The sequence below is a fragment of the Pagrus pagrus genome (assembly GCF_965226575.1).
Source record: "Pagrus pagrus genome assembly, chromosome: 4".
Taxonomy (NCBI): Eukaryota; Metazoa; Chordata; class Actinopteri; order Spariformes; family Sparidae; genus Pagrus; species Pagrus pagrus.
This window is the reverse complement of record NC_140188.1, coordinates 27,278,142-27,297,541: the sequence shown is the minus strand read 5'-3', so window position 1 is coordinate 27,297,541 and position 19,400 is coordinate 27,278,142. Positions and strand designations below refer to the sequence as shown.

Genomic DNA, 19,400 nt, shown 5'->3' with positions numbered 1-19,400 from the left:
AATAGAAAAGCCATCTTCTTCATTGCTGAAACCAATGGTCCATTGTGCTGGTATTTGGTATATAATCACAGAGAGGCTGCACGCTGTATGCCAGCATTTCTTCTTATACCAAGGCCCACCTGAATGTATAAACATTAGCTCATGGGGAATGTGTGTAGGCATTTACATAAAATAAAATCTTTCGCCTTCCGATGAATACGTTTAAACTTGAGATTGCAGAGCAGGTCAAAGCCAGATGGCTCCCTGCTGCTGTTCCTGTCATTCTCTTTCCTGAACACGAGACAGCTCCTCATCCTCCATCTTGTGACTCAGAGCAATCACCCATCGCCGTCTCCCATCTCTTATCCGTCCCTCAGCTGAGAGGTCATTTTGTCTGGAGTAACCACTCTCCCATGTTTCTATTTGTCCCATCTTTCATCCCATATCTCCACCTGCACCCTCCCTTTGTTTCTCCTGCTGCCTCCACCTCCTCCTCAGCTCTGTACATGGCCTAATCACTCTACTGACACCAAATTCAGATCTCTCTATCCACCCCTCTCCGCCCTCACTCTCCAGTTAGTACGTGTGACAGAGTGCAGCGCCTCCGCATACTCCCACTGACAGCTGGCTCGGGCTGGAGAAGGACGGGGAGGACGGGGAGGGGAGGCAGGAGAAGGGAGGGATGAGAGGAGGTAGAGAAAGGCAAAGAGATAGACCATCATCCCCCCGGCGTTTCCCCCCGGCTCTTTCTGAGGAAGTGTCGGTGGCGCCTCTTTGAAGCCGCTTACATCATGCAGGGGTCTGAAGCTGTGAGAGTGCCTTCTGGCCCTGTTTTGCCTCGCCTCAGTGGCAGGAACTGGGCCAGAAGTTGTCATCTGCTCGAAGCCTCACGCATCTCTCAATCCCATTACTTTAAACTATGAGAGTAAATATTAGCTCCTCTCCAGTCAGACAATCACAATTCACTTTTCATAACTTTGCGTTATTTTTATATCTATTTGACTTTACCTAATCTGTTTTTTCACTTTGCTTCTTGTCTTTTTCATTTTAACTTTAGAAGTACATAGTGAGTTTGCAGATTTATTACAAATCATGTGTTACATTACTAAGAAATGGTCTCCAAAGCATAAAGCATAAAGATATAGTATCTAAGTATTCTGCATCAAAATGTCTAAAAACAACTGGACCGTTATTATCACTATCCCAAATGTTTCCAACAATGATCAAACCCAGAGAAATCCCCAAGTTTGCTCAAGGTAACGGTGTGTTTCATTCCGTGCATGTTGCTATAACTTACGGGAAAAAGTCAGAGAGTGAGGAAGGAAGTGAATGAAACTCAAACATTATCTCATCCGTGAACACGTCAGATTTTTATCAAGAACGGTGGCTGTCAAAGGTTTGTTCACCACCACGTGGGATCATTTGTGTTGATTCACGTCACTTGCAGGACTGTTATCTGCTCCAAACAGCCAGATTATTTTACCGTCCATTAGCCAGAAATGAGCAAGCAACAACATGCCAAGGGTGTGTGTATCTGTGTGTTCACATTTAGGTCAACCACTAAACTCAGCACTCACCAGAGACTCCAGTTCTCTATTCTTTTCCCCTTTCTTCTCTGTAATGTCACGTTCATGAAGTGAGGTACATTTCCCCTCTTGTCGGCAGTCAACATTACAGAACATAAACACCTGACAGTGCACCTCCGCAGGTCACTGTAACAGTAAAACCAAAAGTTTGAAAGTAATCTCTGAGCACTCCTCCCATCGGTACAACAGCTTTGGACCAGAGCACAATCTGACTGACTCTGGGTGATTATTCCTCCTGAAGGTTTGGTTTGCACCTCAGTTACACAAATGTTATGAGACAATGCAATGCAGATTTATTAGGAAGTCATTAGTCAGCACTTAATCTGCATTTACATCAACATTATTAATAAGTAGTTAGAAATGTAAAAAGGTTGTCAGTAGAATTATAAAACCTAAGCAAGTTTTAAGGGTCTGGTTGATTTCTATACTGCATGGAAATGAATGGAAACCAATGGAGCCATGAAACTGTGAAAAATGTAAGACTTCATAGCATGTTGTGAAAATATTCAAAGTACTGTACTTAGAATCAACATACTGTAGAAATAAAGTATCAGTGCTTTGTATTTAATAATCTAAAACTTCCAAACACATTGGTTTGTTCCATTAAAGGAACATTTCAATTTTTATGAGAATACACTTATTCAGACAGACCCCAGCAAGCATTTTCTCCCTGTTTGCAGTCTTTATGCTAAGCTAGCTAAATACAAAATGATATACTGTTCCTGAAAGTGAATATGTGTTCTTGTCCTACCTGCTTCTAGCAGCCACAAACAGCTTTTTCATGAAGAGGCTGACCGATATATCAGTTGTCCGTTATACTCTGCCTGTATGGGCTGATTACAGGTATCGTATCGGCATATACATGTACGTTGTCCAATATGTGCCATTTTAAAGAAGACGATGGAGAAAAAGATGCTAGGGGTGATTTATGGTTATAAAATTCCCAGTGAAATTATCTGGGAGTTTATTATATCATCACTCTGTTACTATACTTGTATCCTTGTTTAATAGTCAAATAAGAGGGATCATTGTAAAAATTATTATTATTAATAATAATATAACGATATTAGATTTTTATCCAATATCCAGTATCGGTCAGGCTCTACTTTCATTACAGGGGAATATGATTATGGTCATGGTATCAGCTCAAAACAATTTTTAAAAATATTTTTTTACATGTAGTTGAGGCCTGTGACATCATCTGTATGAGCTTTTCCTATTGCCTCTGCTCGTTTTCAGATTAACTGCTCTCACAGAGTTGAAGGTTGTAATTATACAGTATGTCTGTGAAGGTGGTACTGTGTCAAGAAAAGTTTGAACCAAATCACATGATGCAGTTTGAACTGAAAATGCTTTTTTATTCATGCCTTTTCCCTTTTGGATAACCAGTAAAACAAACTGCAGTCCAGTGATTTGGGATTCAACTCTGTATGAATGCTGCTTTAATATGAATTGTTACTGAGCCCTCGTGTCATTTTGAAAAAATGTTGCACTTTGTTTGAGCTGAAGTTAAACTGACGTGCTTCCTGTACATTTCCGTCAGTTCAAATGATCTCTTGGTTCTCTCAAGGCTTCAGATGCTGCACGACTGTTCCTCTGCTCTTTGGTGTCTCCTCGGTCCATTCAGCAGCTCAGCATTTTGTTTTTGTCCGTCCCTTTTTTCTCATTGCTCTGTTTTTGGCTCTTTGTACTGCCTGACTCTCCACAGTCACCAAAGCTGCTGCTGCCTTTGAATAGCAATCCTCCTCTGGTCCAAGGCAGACTTGGCTGCGGCACAACAGGCTTGTTTGTGGGTCTTGGCAGCGATGCTTGCAGACCTGAATGTACCTGCTTAGGCTTTTTTTTTTTTTTTTTGTAGTGTACTTATGTGAATGTTTTGTGTGTGCTATGGAAAGGAGGAAATAGATAGAGACAGAAACAGAGACATAGAGATAATATGTGTGTGTGTGTATGCGTGCGCACGTGTGTGTGTATGTGTGTGTGTGTGCGCGTTTCCTGTTTTTTCCTTTTACCTTACCTTACCTTACCCGTTTGACTGACTGTGACCAGCCTTAGCAGATACATTCGTACCACAGTCAGAGCCTCCCGTCCCTCCAGATCTGGGATATCAGCCACTTACAGACGGAGAGCTCGAAACAAACATGAGCTTGGCCTTGATACACAAGGAAAACACAAACACACATATCAATAAAAGTTCATTGAGAAACATACAAATCAAATCTGAACACACACGACTGAAAAGCCTGTGCGTCCACAGCTCTGTTCTAAACCTCAAACACAAATCCAGCCAATTTCAACCACATAGAAAAACAATCTGCTCCATGCTGAATAAAGGCTGTCATACATATAGGCTGTTTGGATGCTGGGGTAAAATAGCAGGTAAAATTAATTTGACTTCATGGCCTCGGCAGAGTACGGACGAGATTGAACAAACTGGGACCGCAGTTCTGTTGTGTATTATGGCTAAAAATCCACACAAAGGTGAGGCTGTATAAAGTAGGAGTTGTTTTTCCCGTCCAGCCTCTCAGCATTCAGCTTCCCCCGGTAGAGGGCACAGGTAAAGGTCACATTAAACATATATGGAGCTGCTCGAGGGAGGAAACCGCCTCCATGCAGGTCTCCAATTTAAAAAGGGTCATGATAGAGTAAGATCAGGGCAGCAGCAGCTCTGTAGATGACCTGGCTTTATTTAGAAGGCACTACATTTAATACATATGAACAACTTTAATTTGAATTGTAACTGACGTGTTTTAGACCGAAAGTGCAAACCACATTTAATACTGGGTGAAGTGTTAACTTGAGCATCAAATGTGTTGCAGGGGAACAGAGCTATGTACCTGTGGTTTCTGTGGTTTCTTGTATTTCCATCAGTGGCCCAGTTAAGAAGCAAGAAAAGAAAAAAAGATAATGTGTGGGGCGGATATTGAGGGCAAATTTTAGCAAGCTGTTGTTTCCATGAAGTGCAGGGCTTACCTGATGTAGAGTGTCCTCATAGTCAACAGCAAATCCCCAGAGTTTAATTCCAGACATTACATCTGGATTCTTTCAAATCTAGATCCTTTTTGGATCAATTTCCTGCAGGCGTATACAGATGCCCCTCCATTTGGCAAAGCTTATAGGACTTGAGTGCTGCTGGCTCCCGAACTGAGACGCTGACAAAAAGCACAAAAGCCTCCGCTGCATCACAGGATTTATTGCCAAAGACACATGACGCAGTGCCAAATGATGTTAAAAGCAATGAAAAGGAAAGCTGAGGAGGATTATGTCTTATCCCTAAACTTAAAGTTTACCATAAGCTTTTTTTTTTAATGCAACCTCCTGTATATATAAAGGCATAATGATAGCACGTGAAAATTCATGACCAGTGTGTCAAGAACAAAAAGTAATATTCGGAATAGACTTATGATTAATTTGAAAATTGCTGTCTGCATCAAGTGCCTTTGAGAATCGACTAATCTTGTATCATTAAATTATTGTAAAAAGAGAAACAGCTCTCGATACATCGAATGGCAGTTTGCAAGAGCTAACATGAGCTTTAGATGTGCTTCAAAGACATGTTGACATTTGTATTTGTTAACATTAGAGTGAAACAGGCTTGTAAGCATTGCCCATCTAGAAGTCCTACAGTGCAAGAATATATGACTACATACCAACATTGTATTTTTAAAAAAGTTCAACACGCACAACAAACGTCATAATAAGCTGCTTTCAATGTCAACCTCTATGGTCGTTTTTCTGATGAGGATGGACTGAAAAGGTTGAATAGCGCACCTTTGATGAAATTTCAAATTAAACATACATTTTCTAGGTTTGAATTTCATACTCGTGTCAGAATTTACAGTGAAACATTCTAACTGGAAGCATCATGATTTGAAATGTAGTGGTAGTGTATTTGGGATGAATGACCTGTGTATGAGGAAGCACATGAGTAATTCATTCTGATTCATGTTATAATGTTGAGCTGGTGGTAACACACAAATGTGGCCAGCAAAGGAAGTGAAGACTGAGACAGTTTGCACGCCAAACATCAATGTTAACAATGCACACTTATTTTTTTTTTTTAAAACAGCTGTGGAAATGTTTCATGAGGAAGGACATGCATTCAGTTGTTTGTTGGACCCGAAGGATAGCACAATATGTTCTAATGAGAAACGCTCAATGTAAACATTACTTATGTTTGTTTACAAGAAAGCTCCACGGGGTACCTTTAAGTTTTTACAGAAACCTGATTGGGATATTAGCATACTTCTGAGCATGCATGGTTTGAGGAGAAGAGTGATGGTAGAGACTTGAAAGCTTTGTGTCTTTTGAAACATGTTAATTCACGGTTGTTACCTTTAATGGTAATGAAAAGAATACTAACCATGATGAAGATTTATATTTAGCTCCAACAAGTGTGACCGCTGTAATGTAAGGCAGCTCACTCCACATTTAAACACAATAGTTTACTGAACATGTTTTTTTCCCGTAAACCTACTTTGATTTACATCTCTGACAACTAACAAGGCGACCTTGAACCAACCTTTCAAGTTTACTGTTCATGTAGCACATCTTCACACAATTGTCAGGAAGTAGTAGGTGGATTAGTAATAGTACTTTGTATTGACTGACTGACTGAAGCAGCTCCCAATATACCACTGCTTTTGGCAGTCTGCCTTTCTCACCATCATTGTGTTGTTTTCTCTATTAAATCTCATGTAGCCGATAGGCCACAGATCTCACAGGTCAATCATTTATGGTTTATTTATGGCAACAGTGAAAAGTTTTGATATGTGTATTCAATACAAGTTGCAGAGTTGCCCAGTCTAGACACTACAATAAAATGTTAGCAGTTAACATTTCTGCAAACCACTGATAGATTCACATTTGTACGTGTCCAAGTACAATACAGACATTTCTACAAAATGTGCCGTATCATATTCGAATTACATGTTTATGACCAGATTTGCGTATCAGGAGGTAAAGGGGATGGTGGTGGAATTACAGGCGAGAAGGCTGCCAACCTCGTGACGGCAGTTTGACACTTTTTGTAAAATGTGAAACCACAGGATATTTTTAAAAGGTGTTAAAGGAGGTGTTTGGTTAAAGGAGACCGAGGTACAATTTCCACCAGTGTTTGTGGTGATATTTTTTGCCAAAACATGATCTCTTCCTAACCCTGACCAACTGCTTTTTTGCTGAAACCCAACCCATAAACACAGAGTTTTCACAACATTAAATAGAAAACTGCAGTTGCAGAAGCGCACCTTGCCAACATCTATTCTGTTGATTAGGTAGAGTTGCCCGGGGATCTAAATGCATTGATGTTTACATGCAAAGTTCTGCTGTTCGTGGTTTCAAAACATCACATCTGTGTCACTGGAAAAGAACAACCACTGAAACTCTGTGACGATTGCCTTAATCTTTATCTCTGTTTCATATCATCCAACGTCTTCTATCTAAATAAAAAGATCTACCAACTGCTCAGACTCATGTCACATATGTGGTAGAGACTTTGAAGACATTTAGTAAAATGAAAAGTGTAATGTTTAAATAAATGGAAGTTACCACATTATTGACATATATAATTCCAGTGAATTAAGTCCAGTGTGAAACATGCTGTCTTCACTTAGAGACTTTTATTTTTATTTTATTTATTTTTTTTACAGAGGACTGACAGAGTGTTAGAGTGAGAGTTTCATCACATTGTGAAACAACAATCACCAGAAGCTCAATATCGGCAAATCAAATGAGCTTGTGTTGGACTGCTGCTGTATGTCTATGAGCGTGTAAATCCATTGAGCGCAACGTCAAACGGGCAAATTATTAAAAATAAATTCCTTGATTTAGTGTCACCAATTCAGAATCTGGCCAAATGTGAAATACGGTCATTATCTCCCCATCTGTTACTCAGTTATTGTGTTCAATTATGGCCAGAAAATTGTTTTTTCCAGAACGCTATGATGTCACAGTGAAGCTGACTTTTGACCTTTTGGATATAAAATGTTATTACCTCATTATTTTATCCTGTTAGACGTTTGTGTGGAATTTTGTCAGAAATTTGTGTATGAATTTTTGAGCTATGGCCAAAAAAACATGGTGAGCTCACAGTGACCCTTGACAACCAAATTAGACCAACCTCAAGTGGACTTTTTGCCTGATGTCATGAAATACCCTCCTGATATGCCTGAGAAATCACGCACATGAAAATGAGACGGATGGATGTACAACCGGAGAATGTGATGCAAGGAATAAAAAAACTGATTTTTCTTATACTGTAAGATTTAATGCTGAATAAAAAGAGACAGTTATTACTTTAAATGAGAATTTGACTAATAAAATATGCTATATACAGTTTTTCACCTTCACATTCTGCATATCCAAAAACAGCACACAAATTATGCACAGTCTGTTTGTATAGCATCAAAGCCACCTGTCACCAACTATTCTATTGCATGAGAGGTATCCACATCCTCCTTTCTCCTCCAAAAACCATCAAAAGAAAAGTAGTACAACAGAGGATCTAGACAGCAGTTCACACTAGCAAGACAAGTAAAGGACGTGAGAGCCGGTCTCCAGCTTTCAATGAGAACAGCCAATGACAAAGGCAAGAAAAACACAATGAACATCATCAAGTTCATGACAAAAATCAGCATGACATTCACCTTGTTGCTGACCCTTGCAGAGTCAGTGAGATGGCTGCGTAGAGTCCAAGACACCAGAGTGGTGCACACAACATTGACAGCCAGCATGATGAACACTAACACTGGCAGCAAATAAGTCAGTAGGGATTTAGGATGACATCCAAGGTCAAAACAGAGAGTTATGTTTTCATTTTTCAAAAATCTTGAAAAGTTCACGCTCTCTGGAATGTTCACCACCAGCACAAACAGCCAAACGAGCGCAACAGCTTTTGAGGCGTTCGAAGAAGTTCGAAGATGTCGTGACCTCAGAGGATACACCACAGCCAGCAGGCGGTCCACGCAGATGAAGGTGATGAAGATGGAGCTGGAGCGAATGTTGTTGCGAAAGAGCATTGTTACAAAGATGCACACCATTTGGCCCAGTGGCCAGGTGCCCGTGGCGTAAAAGTAGACCCTTGTGGGCAAGGAGATGACGAGCAGCAGGTCTGAGATTGCCAGGTTGACCATGAAGACAGCACTCGGTGATTTGAGGCCGTGGCTGCGTACCAATATCCACAGTGATACAGCATTGAGAGGCAGACCCAGGGTCATTACAGATCCAAACACCACAGCGTACGCTGTATAGTTCTGTCCGAGCTCTGCTCCATTTTCTTTCGTGGTGGAGTTACATGCATGCATGTTCGCTTTCTGTGAGAAAGCTAGAGGCGCAGGGGAGTAAATGTCACTGCGACAGAAACCACACTAACCCCACCTCTTCACCAGTCAGATCCGTCTGATCTGTTGGTTGAGAAAATGTAGTTGCTACATGTTGAAGTGAGGAACAGGAAGCAGCTTTAGCAAGAGTTCGTATATTGTGGTGTTCAAGTGAAACTGGGAACTAGGAGTTTTAATTTATTGGAAAGAAACTTCTTGAAAGTACTGAGGTTGCACGTCATTTCAAGTCAGGTCACAAGTGCTGTGTGTATCCCTTCATACATCACTGAGGGAGAAAACAAACTACAAGTCAGCATGCTAACATGCTCTCAAAGACAATGCTTACATGCTGATGTTTACCACGCGTAATATTCACCATGTTTACTATCTTAGCTTAGTGTGTTAGCATGCTAATATGTGCTAATCAGTACTGAACACAAAGTACAGGTGAGGCTGATGGGAATGTCATTAGTTTGGGAGATGTTCTAATAATGAATATATATTTAAATAAAACATTTAGAGATCACCAAGATTATTGTAATTCATCCTGAGGGGGACATGATGGTCTGTACCAGATTTCATAGCCGTCTATCCAACAGTTAAGATATTTCACACTGATTAACAAATGTCAACCTGCTTGTGGTGTTAGAGCAGAAGTCAGAGGATCACTGAAGTCATTAGGGTTCTTCATCTGTTGAACACGAACGTCTGTAAGAAATCGTCATGGGAAGCTGTCAATGATCGTTGAGATGTTGTTTTCATTCTAGACCAAAGTGATGAACTGACCAACCTACCAACCTTCCCTATACCAGAACTACTCCACTAGCATGGCTAAAAACATGCAGAGTGCCTATTTGCTGGTGAGATGTAGCTCGTTGGGTTATTTTTCTCTCTGTCGCTCTGTCCCTGCCCTCAGCCTCAGACCTATTCCACTTCCTCTGTTGGCTGTTTATGAAAGGAACTGTCCAGGCGTCGTCTTTTTCCACCCCTCCACCAAATGCCTTCAGTCTTTCCTGCCTGACCTCCACACCCGAGCGGACACCTGCTCCTCACTGCCACATCAAGCAATCCCTGCCCCTTCTTCTGCAACGGCTTTCCAGTCTGTGTACACAGTGCAAAAATTGCTTTGGTGTCATTTGTCAGACTGTACCGTAATTTTAGCAGCGAAACCTGTAGTGGAAATTCTCCTTTGTGAGGTAGCGAGTTGCTAATTCTCAGAAGAATTTTAGACTCAGCGTGATGAATCAGATCTGTTTAATACATGCTGCATGGAGAGAAGACCCGACGTGTTCTCTGGAGTCTTCCAAATGTTCCTGACTTAAATACAACAGAGTAGGGGTCACATACTTTTACGACGGTTGGTAATTACTCCTTCCCAAAACAATGACCCCCTGATGTTTGGGTTGATCATGCCTTTCCCACGACAGTGACCATTTACTGTTTTATTGAAATGTAAATGTCATCATAGCTACCTTCCTGTAAACACCTCAGGAAAAGAGCATTGCCCCTCATATGACTTTTTGAACCTAACACCTTAAAGGGGAATCTCCCCTCCTCCTCTCACATCCTGATATGGTACTTACTGTACAGTGCATTGATTACTGAATGAAAACTAATTAATTTAATTAATTTAATTTAATTAATCTTATTAATTAATTTCTCACAAGTCACAGTGTTTCCTCCTAACTGCGTGTTCATGTCCTCTGCCGCGGACTTCTGCTTTGGATCACATCACGTTTACTAATAAACACCACAAGAAACTTCACCACGCTTCACACGTCGCTCATTTGAAGGAAGTGGTGGGTGTTTTGTGTGATGAGACTGCAAGGCACCCTAATGCAGCTGTGTATCTGCTGTAACAAACCAACACCTTTGCTTGAGCGGTAAGGACAGACAAATGATATGCTGTAACAAACAATCTGTAGACGAATGTGCGCTGCAGTGCTGACTGTGCTGGAAACCGCAAGATGAACATTGGTTTTTGTGACCAGCATCATTAATGTATGATCATAGATAACTTGCAACAACGGTAGGAGCAACCAGCAATTTATCAGTCTCGTGATGTGTGCACAGTCACTGTAACGCACTTGTGGTTTATTTTTTTCAACTGCAGACTGATGAGATGTGTGTGAAATATGAGCGTGAAACAAATTCGCCACTTAGAAGCACAGATAAGAAGGTCTGACAAGAAAGTTATGTTGCAAACATGCATTGGAAATGGTGATGATGATGATGATGATGATGATGATGATGATGATGATGATATGAATAGCTTGGCATTTTGGAAAATACTCTAATTTTAGTTAGATGAGAGATCGATACCATCATACAGTATCTCTGTTAAATACACAGTATGTAATTTCTACCACTAGAGGTCCCTCAATAAAAAAATAAAATCATAAGACAAAAGTTGGATCATTAGAGTTGTTGTCTTCATTGTTAAACCACGCTTGGTGATGAAAAGCTATGTACGTGACTCAGGCGATAAATGTTAAAGGACAGGTAAAGATTTAAAGTTTTATTCATGTTATGTTTAGTAACATTTGCAACTTCCTTTCTATCTCTATGACTCACTCCTGGAAGTTATAGTGACAGGCGACCAAAAGTGCAGATGTCTTTGTGTTTGAAATTTCAACAAAATATATAACAAGAGTCTAGCTGTTTTATGATATTTTAATGCAGAAATATGAGATACTATGTCTTTAAATATGAAGCTGGAGCCAGCAGCAGGTTGGCTTGAAGACTGGAAAAAGGAGTGATTCTGTTCATGAATATACTAGTAGGGTTCACCCGGTGCTTGCCTGGGAATATGTACATTAGGTGGATTCTCATGTCAGTGCCCTTGACCAAGGCACTGGCTAAGATCTAGAGTTGGAGCCCACTGCTCCCTCAGGAGGGGTTAAATGTAGAGTTTCACTTTGTTGTTCAATGTACAGTATGATATGTGACACAATTAAAGACTGTTGCCTGTTGTCATTACGCTTTTTTGTCTCATAGATGTGAAATGTTTGACATTTCCTCTTTCATATGTCAACAAAATGTCAGTGAAACGTTTCACATTTCATTTCTGAGGAAGAAAGATGAGTCATAAATTAAAGAAAAAAAAAACAAGTGCTGCTTGTCAGGGATTATCCAAGTATGTGAACTCTTACTGGAGGGATGAACACAATGCTTCCAACATTTAATCCCTCATTTGGCCTTTTAACACCGAAACCTCCCAGGTGTTCAGTGATCTTGTGAAGGCCTTAACATTTGATTCATTTTTAAGTTGCTATTGTCACCTGTCTGTACATGATCATACATATTTGATTTACTCATATTTAGTTACTTTTTAGGGCTTTAAACTAATTTAAGTTTAGGAGACAACAAGCAATATCAACAGCTCCATATAAGATATAAATACTTTTTCTTGATTTTTTTATAATCAACATCATGAAAACTAAAGGACTTGTGACTTTGTCGTTGGCTGTTCTCATTAAAAGCTGGAGACCGGCTTTCACATCACTTATTTGTCTTGCTAGTGTGAACTGTTGTCTAGATCCTCTGTTGTACTATTTTTATTTTGATGGTTTCTGGAGGAGAAAAGAGGATGTGGATACCTCTCATGCAAAAGAATAGTTGGTGACAGGATTTGGACAGGTGAAGGACGTGATATAAATTAAATATAAAACGATTTTTCTTCATCTTCAAGGTTTTCTTCAAATAACTGGCTAGCTTAAATGCCTTGTATGAAAATAATGTAATATTTGCTTCATCTATGTTCATTAAAACAATCTGTTTTTATCTTACCGCAGAACGTGTTGCCTGTTTTCCATGCAGTAAAGGTGACAGAAAACAGAATGAACTCAATTTTTACACTTCCGCCTGGTATGTCTGTGTGTTGGGTAGTTTTTGTTTCTGTTTTTTGTCTAAGCTCTCACAGATTTGATTCACACAAACATAAAACCAGGTGTGACACAATAATTGGAACAGGTTGAACATAAATATATATTTTTACATGCATTTTGCCGTTAAGACATCATAAAAGGATGTGTAGAATTTTACAGCTGCTCACTTTAAAGCTGCATCCATTGAACAAAACATAAAGTGAAGCAGCAGTTATTCAGTGTTTATCCTGATGTTCATCCAACACAGACTCTTGTGCTGATGGGTTGTTTCACATCTAAGAGACAGTAGACATTAGGGATGTAATGATATCACTTTTTCATGTCCCATACCGATACCAATAAGACAACACTGAGTATCTGCCGATACCGATATCAATTCCGATACAGCCTTTCAGCCTCTCTTAAACAACACAGCTACAGATAATACATCTGTATGGAAGCACTTTGCTTAACCCCTCACAACACTTGCATACATTGCACTCAGCTGTTTTGCTTTTTTCTTCTGTTAGCTTAAAGTAATTCCACACTGCTGACATGACAGTCTCACTCAAGATCGCTACAGCTAGTGACGTGACACATGCCGAGTTTGGGCTCATAAATCCGATTGGATTATTTCATTTTGCCCTTTCAGAAATCCATTCCGGTGATTTTGGCCAGTACCGATACTGAATATCAGATCGGATCATCCTGAGTAATGATATACCAAATCTCACGATATCAGGATTCAATTTTTTTTGCTGCGACAGTGTCTCTTGGCTCGTTAGGTGGAGTAAGCAGGCCAGCAGTCTGCAGGGCAGGCTGCTAACAGGCTGCCCTGCTGCTGCTATGCCACCCAGCCTGTCTGCTTCACCTATGGAACCCAAATACACTGCAGCTCCAACAGCCAGGCGGTGTGTTTACCGGCAGGGAAACTACAGCTCACAATCCGCTGCCTCTGTCCTCCAGTGTCACACCCCACTGGGTGCCCTGGTAGACCTGCTGTACAACATGAGGGAGGGAGGGACTGCTACTGGCCACTGGTTGTTGTATTCTTTTGCCATTGTACATTGTCCAATCATTCATGGCAAAGACAATTCATGGCTATGTTTTACACATGCGTAGGTCATGGCTGGCTACTTCTATTTTACTATAGAAGAAAACCAGAAGGACCCCAAGTAAAAGTTTTCATACATACGTCAGCATTGGACTGGGCTGGCATAACAGAAATATCATGCTTTTTCACATGTATGTGTTGAGTAACAAATTACATTTGCATGTAATCACTCCACTGCAGCAAAAAAAAAAAATCTTATACCATTTCACCTTATCAACCAATCTTCAATTTACTGCTTACTGTCTTATTTCTCCAGCCTCTCTCAGCTACAACCTTTTGAATGATTGGTATCAAAATGGCTGCTGTTGTTACAGCAATTATGTGATTTTCCCTGACTCGCACACTTAAATAAGAGGTGTAGACCCTTTTGAGAGTGTTAGGCTGGCTGGCTCATCAATGCATGCAGAGCACAAGAGAGCCTAGATTGATTTTGGTGGTAAAAGCAGGGATGCCATTTCTCTGGGCCCCGATATTTAAGAAACTTGAGTGCTTCTCAAGACAGATAATCTTTGTTATTAGTGCTGCAGGTAAAAACACCGCTTTAAAATGCTCGGCCTGCCGCTGGTGTAGACAGTTAGATGGACAGGAAGAGTTAAGAGAGGCAAGCGAGTGTGGTTTTTCTACGTGTGTTTGTATGCAACAGAGTGAGTCTTAAAAAGTTTTCTCCGTCTCTCCTTGTTTTTCCTCTTCACAAGTTCTGTTTTGTCTGCCTGTGGTTGTTCAGGGGGCAAAATTGTGATTCAGGATGATTTTAATGATAAGCACAACTGAGAGAAAAAGAGAGAATGTAAACAATAATAATAATATGGCAACCCATTTGTATGGTTAAGTCTCAACATCCCTAACCAATATAGACCTGCATTCACATCTCAGCATACTGGCTCAGGCCAAAAACACTGCTGCCTGAAAGATGTTTTTTCATGAGTTGGTGGACCAAACTTCACCAGTGAAACAATGGACTGACATTCAACAGGTGGCGAGACACATCACTTCATATAGGGCTGATATTAAAACCCCTACAAACTAGGGATTTAAGTTTAAAGCTGCATAAACTAATACTTTTAGATAAACAATGGCTCACAACTTGAGAAAGTTTTAAGAATCTGCTACTGTATGAAAATAAGAAAGAAACCAATGAAATGGCAGGAAGGGGCAACCCACATACCTAACACTGTTTAGCATCCATTCAAAAGTGTATTCAAGTAAATATCATTTTTACAGGAGTTAAAGCTGCTTCAATAAATAGTTTTCAATTAAACTGCATCGAATGACTGTGTAATGTGAAAGGGATCACTCACACCAGCTTGTTTTCTCTCCCATCGCTTGATCTGTGGCCCAGTGCTTCAAGCTATGATGCTGTAGGTTCACCTCTAGCATCATTTCTGGAGGCGCCCCTCTAGCGTAGTAAAATAAAGTGCAAGAAACGTCGAACTCAGGAGGCAGAATGGTTGATTGGAAGGGTCATACACAAGACTTCCACCCAGGAGGATCTGAGTATGAGCTGTGTGTAACCAAAAGTCAAAGTAGAGTCTACCGTTACGTCTGAACTGATGTAGTTATTTTAATCCAAACCATGTTGATTTCTTCAACCTAACCAAGTAGTTTTGGTGCCGAACCCAAACAGAATTATAGCTGCTGCGCAGCGATGGGTCGGGTCCGGGCTATTTTTGGCAATTCTGAGCAACAAACAGGAGAATAGGAAGACAAGACAGTTGACAACAATGCTCATTTTGGACCACTTGAGGATTGAACCCACAACTTCTGGAACCAAAGACTGTCATCTATCGCTCTGAGCTAATTGGCAAGTGGCAAATACAACAGTGGCTTCACAAATTGAGTAAGCCAGTCACTGTTGCGCAGGCAGATTTGAAACCACCGTAAAAAATTCAGTTATCAAGACAAAAATCTGAAAATACACATATTGCAGCATGGAGATGTTGGTAATTTTAAAAATGATTGATTTGCTCCATAAGTGAATAACTGGTGTTTAGCTATGTCATCATTGCATTGACTCCAATTGTTCACATGAAAGAAAAATTAAAAATGCTGTGAAAAATTCAGTTTTTGAGGCTCAATTTTTGATAAATCAAAGGAGGAGAGAGGAAATAGGTTTAAGAAGTTTTACAGTTTTTGAAAAAAAACTGAGTGATGTACTTCATAATTTTTAATAGGTTTAAATGTACAAAAGTTTCTTCAATATTGAGGCCACAGTTTGATGAAAGTTCTGAAGCTGTAGCAAGTATGGTTGATTTGTTATGAATTTTCAAAGTTTTGAACTTTAGACGCTTGCTGTAGCACCACCATCAGGACTATTGGCTTGGGTTTACAGCTGAGGTAATCTGGCATGAGACTGGACCTTTGTGCAAAAATTGGTTTGCTTTCTTCCATGGTCCAGTTCAAGCTATTTGTTTTTATTTAATTTAGAGGCTTGCTGCGATGCCACCATCAGGACAATGGTCTTGTGTTTCATGTTGAGGACATCTGACATTTTGATCTGTCATCATCATCATCATCATCCTTGCTGGGTCTTGAACCCACAACCCCTGATATCAAGCACCAGCTCCTAACTCACTGAGCTAATTGGCTGGAAGTGAGACCTGCTGTGTAGCTTGATTTGTCGACTCAGGGAGTCACTGTCTGGGCAGCTGTTGTCAAGGCAGATTTCAAAAATGGTCAAAATGTCAGAAATTCCTTGACTTAAAAAAAATCTGATAATAGATAAATTGCATCTTGACAGCATGGAAATGTTGGTGATTTGTTTTTAACTTAAAGTGTTTTGCTTCATAAGAGAAAATTTGATGTTTAAAAATGCCACTCTTCCATTGACTCCAGTTGTTCCCATGAGAGCAGAATTCAAAATGTTCTCAAAAATTCAGTTTTTGAGATAAAATTCTGATATTTGCCAAACTCCATCAACCATGACTGCAAAATATTCTCAATTTTTTTCAGGAAGATTGAAAATGTATTTAGCAAGAATTTGATAGTATATGTTTACAGTACTGTTTACAGTCAAACGTTTTGATGCACTTTAGGCTTAATTTTTGATAAATCAAAAATCCAAGAAACAAGTTTTGTGGAGGACGGTCTGAAGATGCTCTCTAGCAAGTTTGGTGACAATTGGGCAAAAATTGTGGGAGGAGATAGGTTTTATAAGTTTTACAGGTTTTGAAAAAAAACGAGTGATGGACTTCATAATTTGTAATGAGTTTAAGTGGACTAAAGTTTCAGCAGTATTGGGGCTACAGTTTGGTGAAAGTTTCAAAACTGTAGCATGTACTGTTGATTTTGTAGGTATTTTTAAAGTTTTTAAATTTAAACGCTTATTGTGCCCCCCCCAGGAGGAATATTGACATGTCCTTGGAATTAAGTAAATCTGGCATGGGGCCAGACATTTCTGTAAAGTTTGGTGAGTTTTCGCCCATAGGAAGTATGACTTCCTCGGAAGAAGAAGAAGAAGAAAGAAAGAAAGAAAGAATTCCTAGGAATACAATAGGTTCCTGGCCCGGACCCTAACTACAACTGTTTCACATGTTAACAGTCCAAAGTGATAATATGTGAGCCAACTTTATTTTGAAAGTCTTACCAGATGTTGCATATTTATCACGTATCTCGAAATTGCAAAACTAACACTGGAGGGGTAAGAAGAGTGTCATAGTTGAAGCAATTGGCAACTGACCAAAGCTGTCATAACTGATTTGTTGGAAGTGAGTTTGTGTTGCAGTCACACAGAAAATGATTACCCAACTCTGCAGTCATCTTTTATTTCATTATTTTAGATACAGTTATATCCTGGGTTCGAGTTACATGGGCTAACTGAAGCTGAGCTCCCATGAAAGCAGTAAAATCACAGATCTGTGGGTGTCTCTAATGCACTTTTCAATGTAATGAGTAATGAATGCAATGTCATTTTACATTAATGATATAAAAAGGTGAAAAGAAACATGTTTTCCAGAGTAAATATTCACCATATTCTCTTGTGAATTACAGTAAGGTATGTCATCTCTCCAGGGTGTGCACTGTCATACCTTTCATATGTTCAACCGTTATTGTGATCTACCTGTTACATTTGTTGCAAGAAGTGGGTTGCTGTGTGTGTGAGAAAGTCATGGACTCCCTTACAAATTACATAATTTTTAAAATCATTGGTGCCTTCTTGTAAATTCGGCATTAAAAATACAATTCATTACAATATTTCTTTGCTTAAGAAGTAAGAAGTGTCAGTTTGTCGCCTGGTCGTTTTTCTGTGTGCCTCCCTCGTCTGAAGTGCATCTTACCTGAGCAGCTCTTTGAACACAGTTTCAGATTTCACCATTCAAACCATATAATCTTATTTTACAAAAACTTTTTATTTCACATTAACACATTTTGTTTACAAATGCTGTACATAGTAACTATTAAACGCTACTTCTTGTCGATCGTGGAGAAAGTCACCAGACTCCCTTGAAAAAATGCTCAATTTTAAGACTTGTTGCGTGTGGAGAAACTGTAAAAACTTGTGAAACACTGTCTACAACACATTGTTAACTATTTAGGCCTACTTGTTATTTCGGCAAATATTATATATGAAAATATTCCTTTCTTTATGTAAAAAGCATTGCATCCGTTTGATCCTGTGATGTAGGTGTACAGTTGTGGAAGTGACTTCCGATCACAAGAGGTCACTCAAGATGCATATCAAGATGCATTCAATGCGAGGTATGATTTGACACATTCGGCTATTATTTATCTATCTCCGCCCCCACATAGTTAGGATTAGGGGTAGTTCTATTAGAGACCCCCACACCTGCTAAACACTGAATTTTTCATCCAATTTGACATGATTTTGATAACTGATATTTATGATGTGTTGCTTCCTTCACCTTCCTGTCACCCAGAGCATGACCTTTCTTTAAGTTTTACACTCTCTCTATCACCTCTGCCACTCCAAGTAAGTTTTAGGTGTTACTGTTTGTTGCCCCATTTGCATGGTCAAGTTAGCCAAAGTATCTTGTTAGTAATGGAAATTAATAAGATTTCATCGATAACGATGCCATTATTGATTCTGCTTCTTGGGCTGATTCCTCATGTATTCCCCTATTGATTGTTTATCAGTTTTCTGTGTGGAAAAACAGGGGTTAACAGAGTTTTTTTTGGCATCAATACAACTGTTTCATTGTCTCCGAGTGTGAACACAGGGTAGAAACAGATTAAGAAAGAGGCATGCGTGTGGCTCAGGTGAGCAAAAGCTTCACTGTTTAACCGCTGTTTCATTTGAAACTGATTGTCTCTGCTAGCTGTACCAACAGTCTGTCTGTCATCTAACATGGATGTAATGAGAAAATATCTGTAACCTTAATTTTCATTAAATATTCTTAGTCAAAGGAAAATCTCTCTGCCCTTACCCCCAGTAATGGACATGCTGCTCAGATGGGAAGCAGTGGCACTCTTGCTGGAATTTAGGCACATGTTGCATAGAAATATGTTTCAGTGTTTTACAGACATTACAACCACCACTCTCATCTTTCTTTGTGAAATCTCCACCGTGACTCCTTCGTTCTTG

At 39.7% G+C, this 19,400-nt stretch overlaps 1 protein-coding gene across 1 annotated transcript; it reads right to left on the bottom strand.

Moving 5' to 3' along the window:
* Positions 1 to 7,881: 7,881 nt before the first annotated feature.
* LOC311256788 (lysophosphatidic acid receptor 4-like) lies at positions 7,882 to 8,805 on the bottom strand. Its single transcript, XM_084352094.1, has one exon. The coding sequence runs from the start codon at positions 8,777 to 8,779 to the stop codon at positions 7,988 to 7,990; it is 792 nt and encodes a 263-aa protein (XP_084208220.1). The 5' UTR covers positions 8,780 to 8,805; the 3' UTR covers positions 7,882 to 7,987.
* Positions 8,806 to 19,400: the final 10,595 nt, after the last annotated feature.

Coding starts and splice junctions, on each gene's coding strand:
- LOC311256788 (XM_084352094.1), bottom strand. CDS start 8,779: ATGACCCTGGGTCTGCCTCTCAATGCTGTATCACTGTGGATATTGGTA.